The sequence below is a fragment of the Papilio machaon genome, chromosome 4, assembly GCF_912999745.1.
Source record: "Papilio machaon chromosome 4, ilPapMach1.1, whole genome shotgun sequence".
Classification (NCBI taxonomy): Eukaryota; Metazoa; Arthropoda; class Insecta; order Lepidoptera; family Papilionidae; genus Papilio; species Papilio machaon.
The window spans coordinates 1,608,118-1,617,226 of record NC_059989.1 but is presented as its reverse complement, the minus strand read 5'-3'; the positions used below and the strand labels follow the sequence as shown (position 1 = coordinate 1,617,226).

The 9,109-nt window shown below is 31.7% G+C and overlaps 1 protein-coding gene across 1 annotated transcript; it reads left to right on the top strand.

Moving 5' to 3' along the window:
- The first annotated feature begins 1,330 nt into the window (after positions 1-1,330).
- On the top strand, positions 1,331-8,746 carry LOC106718555 (ero1-like protein). The gene is made up of 3 exons (XM_045686809.1): positions 1,331-1,354; positions 1,463-2,958; positions 8,570-8,746. The coding sequence occupies exons 1-3, from the start codon at positions 1,331-1,333 to the stop codon at positions 8,682-8,684; spliced, it is 1,635 nt and encodes a 544-aa protein (XP_045542765.1). The 3' UTR covers positions 8,685-8,746.
- The last annotated feature ends 363 nt before the right edge of the window (positions 8,747-9,109 follow it).

Genomic DNA, 9,109 nt, shown 5'->3' with positions numbered 1-9,109 from the left:
CGAACGCATCAATATAATTTTGAAATGTTACCGACATTAATGGTACAGATAAGTAGAATATTTGTTATTTTTAATCTGTTAAGCATTTTAATTCCATCACAGATAATATATGCGTTAATTTTTTGGTTAATACATTTTTGTTGTATGACTTCATATATAATTAAGATAAGGTTAAGTTAGTTAAGTCACATTCGAATGTTAAAATTAAAGAATCCATTTAAAAAGTATTTTCCTACTTCGACTTATTATTAAACGTCCAGATTATATTTATGACTAAAATGTTAAAAATTGTATGCATTTCTATATAAATGTGATTTATGAAGTGTTTCTACTTATATGATAGAGCTACTGTGTATGCGGGAGCAAATGTATTATTGAATCTCTTAAGCATTTCAGATAATCTATGTTTTACATTCTTTGGCTATAAATAAAGTTCAACCAACTAAAGTGATCTTTTCTTTAATATCCCTTTTTAATACTTGTTATTTTGAAGAACGTGAACGTAAAATTCACCTACTTCACACAATGTACGATCCGTTATCTGTCACCAGTAAGCCTTACTTACTACAGGGAAATACTCTGAGCTCAGAAATGGTACACTTTCTACCAGATTGCTTCATTCAGCATTACATAGGGTCATTGCATAGCACTAAACGTTTTGTTGGAGATTATTATGTTTTAATAAAAACTGTACAGATTCTAAATACTGGCAGACAAATTTGAAACTTGCTTTGTGTAAGTAAAAGAATCTGCGAATAAAATAAAAGCAATTGAGCATGCAAATAACCCCTGTATTTTTAGGCGCCGAATATGATATTGTCCCTTTGGGTGTCGAGACCCTTGGTTCGTGGGGTCATAGCACTATAAGGCCTTTTAAGGAAATAGCGAAAAGGTCGACTAACATCTCAGAAGACCGAACAACTGGCAGCTGCCTCGGAAAATAATTATTTTAGTCTAGCTATTCAAAGGGAACGCTCCATTATCTTCAGAGCCTTGTCTAAATTGACTCCTTTTAGTAATATATTTTAATTACATTTTGAAGGTTTTTAGTTTTAACTTCTTTGTATAAGATTATTTTACCATATTATATATAGTAAAGAAATGTGTTAAAAAATAGAAATTAAATTATCGAATAAACGTGAAATCTAGCAACTAATTACAATTATCACATACATTTAAATTCAAGTTAGTTTCAAAGATATTAAAATGGCAACATTTGGAAATGCATCTCTTGTACATCTGTGGTAATTGACATTTACTTGACATTGACACTCGCATATTTTTTCTTCGACGAAGTCATTTCATATTTCATTCGTTTCACTGTTTAGATATGTCTCAACGTTTGCTGCAGATTGTATTTTTATGGTTTACTTAGTTTACTTGTTGTTTAATTTTTGATGTGTGAAATTAGAATTCTTTAGTTACTGTGATGTGATTAAAAGTAGAATTTTTGTTTGTATAGACTGTGACGGTCATCTATCAAACTGGAGTGGCATATTTCTGTTGTAAAGTAATCGGTGCGAACAGAATTGTTACAAAAATGGCATCGAAAAATTGTTGTGTTATGTTTATGATTTTTACTGTAGCGATAGTCCAGGCAGTTAGTTACGACACTGAACTATTTGAAACAGCGCCTTGCGACAGTAATGCTTGCTTCGACGCTCTTCATGGTGCACTGGGAGATTGTTCGTGCAATGTTGACACTATCGACTATTTTAATAATGTAAAAATTTTTCCCCGCATTCAGAGTTTAGTGAGTAAAGACTATTTTAGATTTTACAAGGTAAATTTAAAAAAGGAATGTCCATTTTGGGCGGACGACAGTAGGTGTGCAATGAAATATTGTCATATTAAAACTTGCTCGAAGGACAGTGTTCCAGGATATGTCGATGAGCACGAAAATGAACGACCAGCTGAAAAATATACCATGATAGACCAGACAGCTTGTAGTACTGATGAGGATCATAATCCTGATTTGGGCTATTTAAATATGACTATAAGTGCAGCAAGCCAGTATGAAATAGCAAAATGGAATGCTCATGATAGTGCATTAGAGAATTTCTGTGAATGTGATGATAGAGATGCGGATGCTGAGTATGTTGATTTGTCTCTAAACCCAGAGAGGTACACAGGTTACAAAGGACCCTCTGCTCACAGGATTTGGAGAAGTATTTACCAGGAAAATTGCTTCAGACCTAAATTAAACCCTTATGAATCCTTTCCATATGTACTCAGTTCCGATTTGAGTAATATGTGTCTAGAGAAAAGAGTATTTTATAGAGCCATATCTGGACTCCATAGCAGTATTAATATTCATTTGTGTTCAAATTACTTGCTATCAGAAAAAGGTGTTGATTTTGCTGCACCTCCTGAAGGAGAGTGGGGTCCCAATTTGGAGGAGTTTCAACGACGCTTTGATCCTTCTCAGACACATAATGAGGGTCCCAACTGGTTGAAAAATTTATATTTTGTTTATTTACTGGAAATGAGAGCACTTTCCAAAGCTGGTCCGTACTTGGAAACTGAAGAATATTTCACTGGAAATCCCACGGAGGATGAGGAGACAAGAGCAGCAATAAGTAACATGCTGAGTGTTATATACTCATTCCCTGATCATTTTAATGAATCTGCAATGTTCAATGGAGGTAGTCAAGCTGCAAAGTTGAAGAATGAGTTTCGAGAACACTTTTGGAATATATCGAGAATAATGGATTGCGTTGGCTGTGACAAATGTAAACTTTGGGGCAAGCTGCAAACTCAAGGCTTGGGTACCGCATTAAAAATTCTATTTTCCTCACAATGGGACAGTCTTGAAGCAGATCCGGAGCAAGGTACACTGCCAGTCCGGCACAAGGCAAATAAGCGATTGCAGAGAACTGAAATTGTAGCACTCTTTAATGCATTTGCAAGACTCTCAAATAGTATTAGACAATTGGAGAACTTCAGAATTATGCTCAGGTACTATTTTAATTCTTATCGTAATTAACTTTAAATTGAATTGATGGTTGGTTTAAACAAATTGTAATGTGTTATTTTCCTGCTTATGTTTACTTTACAGAAATTACTCTTAATTACATTGATAGCTGTAATTTATATATTTTTAACTTTAATATAAGTAGATGACTATAATAATAGAATTAATTTCTGTAAAGTGAACTACATTATATTTGTTGCTAAGTTTACTAACACTAATGCTTATTACACTTTGATGGGCTTCTAAATGAGAAATCTTATATTTTTTGCTTTTAAAAAAAAACTAAGTGTTGTTTATGCTCCTATGGGTAATCTGAATGATACAGATAGACAATTATTTTGTTTTGTATTTTATATGTTGCAATGTAGTACTGGATAAAATAAATTCGACAAACTCTATAATTTTTAAATTTGATCAGTATTGTGTATTAATGAAATGAGTGGCAATTACTCTACTTACCTTACCATTTTATAATTTTAAATTCATTATCAGCCATAATGCCCCATTGATTTTTTTCAACAAACAGTACATTGACAGAAACAATTGCCAAATTATTGAATATCAAAATAACCCACAGGTTTTGTTGCCAATAAATGGAGTTGATTTATTTGGCTTTATGCCATCAAAATAAAGGACATTGAACTTCTAACTACAAGTATAGTGAACTCTCAATAATAAACCCTTTCATTATAACTGCATAATAAATATTTTAAATATTTTATTTATTTAATGTCAGCAGAGTTCGTAAAAGGTACATTTTATTATTAGTAGGAGAATTAATAAGTATCTTAATATTTAATTTTATAATTCAATTTATTCTTTTTATTTGTTTAATATTCCTTTGTACATACCAAAAATAAAAGTTCTGCTTGAAATCAAAATGTCAATACTTTAACACTGAAGTTATCTGATATTTTGAACCTTGAAAACGAGCAGTGGATATTATAATTATTTTAAATATCCATAGAAATGCATATTATTATTTTTAATTGGTCTAGATTGCAGCATTTGTAAATATGTGTTGTGTACACATGCATACACATAAAACTACGAAAAGAATTTGAAAATATTAAAATAAAATTACGTATTATTTTTTGCGTGAGATCGTAAAAAATATGAGAAAAAATATATAAACCAAATAAATATTTTTTTATAGAATACACTTTCATTTATTGTTAATAATGTCTACGAAACACATCGTAAATGCGTCTTTGATTGCTAATTTTTTTTTCATTAAAATAAATGTTTATTGGATGTTATACAATTAAATTTTCGCACTCAGTTCTTATCTGTATTATTGTGTTTAAAACAAAAATACGATCACGTAACAATAAAGGTGTGACGCAGAAAATAAAACGACGCGAAGAATCGAAATTCTATTGTCTACGATAATTATGAAACGACAAACTTGCTCGAACATTAGTAACACGTTGTAGTTAGACATGTTTGTGTAAATAGATTCGGGAAATTTTTTATTTCTAAATCAAAACCCACTTGTACTGATATAAATTTCGTCTTCGTAGTCTATGGACGTCTATTGTTAGTGCCAGCCAGATTACGAATCTAACTTAATTCATACTCTATTTTACCGAATCCTATCAATCATCAGCTCACTATACGTCCCCAATGAGGTGCTCGGAGCATACCCCAAATTAGGAGTGGCTAGGCTATAGTCAACCATAATGGCCAAGTGCGTGTTGACTTCACATATCATTGAATTTCTTCTCGAGATATTGTTTTAAATTAATTTTAATTTATAATCTGCTTAGTTAAGCAGCTTAAATAAAATAACATTTTTTTTTAACTACAGCTAAGTTCGTGCTAAAAGAGAATTGGCGATGTTGGTCGAACGGTGGATTCAAACTCATGACCATGTGATTGAATTTCATTACCTTTAACCATTGGTATATAAGCCCTTAATTATTGTCCTAAGTGCGTCACACGGATTCAAAAACAATTGTCTTTGTATAGATGTTCGCATGCAACGCATAATACGATCAATGTATGTAGTAATGTTACATAAAAAATAATTGCGTAAAAATATATTGCGTAGTAACGTTTTGGATTAAATATGCTTCTAGTTTTGTCCACTTTTACGTCATAGGCTTATTTTTAATTTATTTTTTCATTTTTAAGATTACAAAAATTCTTATAATAATGGTTTCGTCCCAAAAAACGATATCAGACGTATGTCTGTGGGATTTCGAATGTAACTGTACAGGTCCAATCTTATCTTACATTATAAATGCGAATGTTTGGATGGATGTTTGTTTAAAAGTATCTCCAGAATGGCTCAATGGATCTTGATGAAATTTGGCACAGATATAGAACATAGTCTGGAATAACACATAAGCTACTAATATAGTTTTTATTTCATTCCGCGCGGACTGAGTGGCGCCGACAACTAGTATCTTTATAAATATGTTAATATTAGCATTTTGCAAATCAATATATAGGTAGGCATACTCATACTAATATACTCTTAAAACAAATTCCGTTTTAAATTGACATAGTACGTCTGAAAAAGTAATTTGAATTAAAAAAATAACTAACCCGGTTACCGTTTCAAAATGTTTAGATCTAGAATTCTGACTACGAGTTAATTAAGTTACTGGCGTAATCCACTATTTTATTGATCACGTCATTATGTTATACATAATCGTTTACGTAACAAGGGAGAGTAGGAAGTATATTATTTTTGCATACGTTAAGAATGTTTTTACTTTGCTATAATTTGTTCTGCAGTTACAAAAAGTTCTCGCAATTAATTTGTGTAAACCTGTAGTAAAAATTACATGGTAATCCGTATTAAATGGCTTTTAATTCTTAATCAATTTGAGTTCTACTTACTTTGCTAATAAATGTAGTTTTAAATTGTAATTAGATAATTGTGGTAGATCCTGCAACAACAATATTTGCTGGGTGCACGAATTGGTCGGGTCGAACGGTAATATATTATTAGGAAAAGATGGGAAAGGAGAAGTATCCACTTTCTTAGCGTTCCCTTCTCCGTTGATTAAAGGTAGGCAACGCATCTTCATTTGCGGATCCCTATGGGCAACGGTCGCCTCGCTATTTCGGCGAATCCAGGTGGCGGTTTGCTCGTTTGCCACTTTATGATATAAAAAAAAATAATAATGCCACTAAATTGGATTAGTGCCATATACCGATAGTTCGAAAATAATGTAGACAGACCCATCGTAAAACAAAGATAAAAATTAAGTATTGTCATACAAAAATTTGTTATAAATTAGCGCCTCACTGCAAGTTTTGTAAGAGACACACCTTTCACTTTCTTGTTTGGTTGAATCGAAAGTTGGTCGATTGTATGGCATTTTATATAGACGTATGACGCACGTTGTTAAAGAGGTTGTTAAATATTCGTTGCAATTGAATGACTGTATTCTTAATCCTTTATCAATCTACGTAACCCTTTAAATGACTAGTACATACATAGTATAATGCATACGTGCGCCTGAGCATGCTCGATCGAAATGTGGTCATACTTTGACTCGAGTGTTGACAAAATTTTAAGGTGATTCACCACATATGATCCCACATTGTTAACTGTCTATTTTAAAACTCTTTCATATATTGAATCTTTTCTGTTACTTAAATGAATATTACTTTATTTTTACTATTTTCTTTGGTTTTGATACCTTTTTTCTAATCTTTCTAGACTAATCCCCATTAATTTATTTGGAACTAGCTTTTACCCGCGACTCCGTCCGCGCGGAATAAAAAAAAATAGATAACGGGGTAAAAATTATCCTATGTCCTTTTCCTGGTTCTAAGCTACCTGCCCACCAATTTTCAGTCAAATCGATTCAGCCGTTCTTGAGTTATAAATGGTGTAACTAACACGACTTTCTTTTATATATATAGATTAGCCGTAGTTATTTATCATTACGTGAATAAAGTATAAGACCTTCAATTACGCCCGTATACATGGGTATTGTAAGGCTTGAAAAATGTTTGTTTGAGCTAAATAAAGAGGCTTAACATTTCTAAATACTATGGAAATATACGAACAAAGTTACTGAATCCTGTCTATTGATCAGAGAATTATACGTAGGTAGATAACAGCAATCTAGATTGTAGTCGATATACTAGGAATTAAATGTCAACTTAAATAAAACAATGAAAAACACTCCGCGAAAAATACGATATCAACTAGCCAAAATGGTATTTTCATACATACATAAAAAATACACGCGAAGTACATCAGGTGAAATGGTTGAAAGTGTATTAAATCTTATCAGAAGTAAGTTGTTGACGCTTTCAAACTATAAAAATTGCTATATCGCAAAACATAATTGTGCTGAAAATTTTCTCCTCGCAACGAATTGGAATAATTTAGCATTTGCAACTATTTTATTTCTGAAATTAGTAACATTTCTAAACTTCACATAGAGAAAGAGACAGAAGCAGGGAGAGAGAGTAAAGTTAAAAATAGAATAAAACCGTTCCATTATCTTCATCGTTATTATGTTTTCAGTTAGATCATAGTACTATTAACTCAAATCTTCTTTGATTTCATCACCGTGTGACGTGTTATGTTTTTTAGACTCTTTTTTTAAGAGCTTGTTTATCTAGTCATTTGACGTGTCCCAAACGTATTGGTCTTGATTACGCCGTGTGCCGCACGTAGGTGGGGAACGAAGTGTCTGAATCATGCCTTGTTTATCTCTGCATGTTTGTGGCTTGTGTAATTATTAAAATAATATTGAAATGCTACGCAACCTTAGCAACTTTTGTTCCCCTTCCCCTTAGTGTGGGGCTCCACCTGATGAACGGACGATCCCTATAGAAAAATATGTAACTCTATCAAATTCTTTAAAAAAAAGTTGTTAAGGTTTTCCGTCAACAATATTATTGATACGCGTTCTTTAATTCTGGGTAATACCTCATTTTATCAGCATTATTTCACGTAATTAGTCGATATCTGGGTATTTGTTTATGACGTTATCGTGTCTGTTTTATTTTTAATTGGTATTGTTTAGTGAGCGGAAACTGATATCGCTTTTGTATGCAAAATCGAATATTTATTAAAAATAGATTTTTGTTAACAAACATAGAACTACCGTAATCGTGAGATGTTACGAAGGTTACGGATATTTATTTTGCACGATTCTTTCACTTGGATGTTTAAAATGAATAATGGATAATACTTTATCCTATTCATTTTTAACGTTGTTTTTCATCTATATTTTATGGCTTTGATTTAATTATTCAAAGATTATCTGCATGCTGCTTTTATTTAGTTTTAAGGAATTTGTTAAAAATACGGGTATATAAAATCGCAGTACTAAATCTTGCATTTTATTTTTATTCTTTGATAATTGTTGCTTTTATTGTTAAGAAAACCAATACAATGTAACGAAAATTAGAACGTAAACTAAACGTGGTATACTACGAGTACTTTGCTAACATCATTATTAGAAAAGCTTGTGTCTTGTGTACATTTTGCGTCGGTTGGGTAATACGTATTTGAAGCATTGAAATTGGCCGAAATTTTGCTTTCACACATTGGCAACTGTACTTGCACAAATTTTTAATTGTTAAAATTTTAAATGTGAATATTTCTAAACGCAGCGCAAACAAAGAGCCTGAAGTGAAACGGAACGTTTTCGAAGGCGGTGGTGCCAACATAAGAAGTACGAAGGAGCAGTGCTCGTCGGGCGGAGACAAGCCGAGGATTTGGAGCTAATGATTAAGTTAAATTTAATCATAGATAATTTATTTATTTACACATTTTTTATTATATCTCCCGAATTTATTATTTACAGAAAAAAATAAAATAATGGGTGGTTTTGACAGCTGTCAGTGATGTTATTTTGAATGTGAACTTTAAATAACATCACTGACTCAGAGATCAGATTACTTTGTTGTTCTTAACTAAATTATTTTTAAGTGTTTACTTTTACTACTAGAGTATTTATTTTAAGGTATCTTGTAATTACAAGAAAAAAGTTCACTAGTACACTTCTGGCCGATTTTAAACAATCTTCTATCGTGCGTTTTAAAAAATGAATTTTTTAAAATGTTATATTTTTAATTTAGCAACAATTAATAAGTAAATTGTGATTGAACCTTTAAAATTATATGCTATGACATAGACACAAATATTATGTG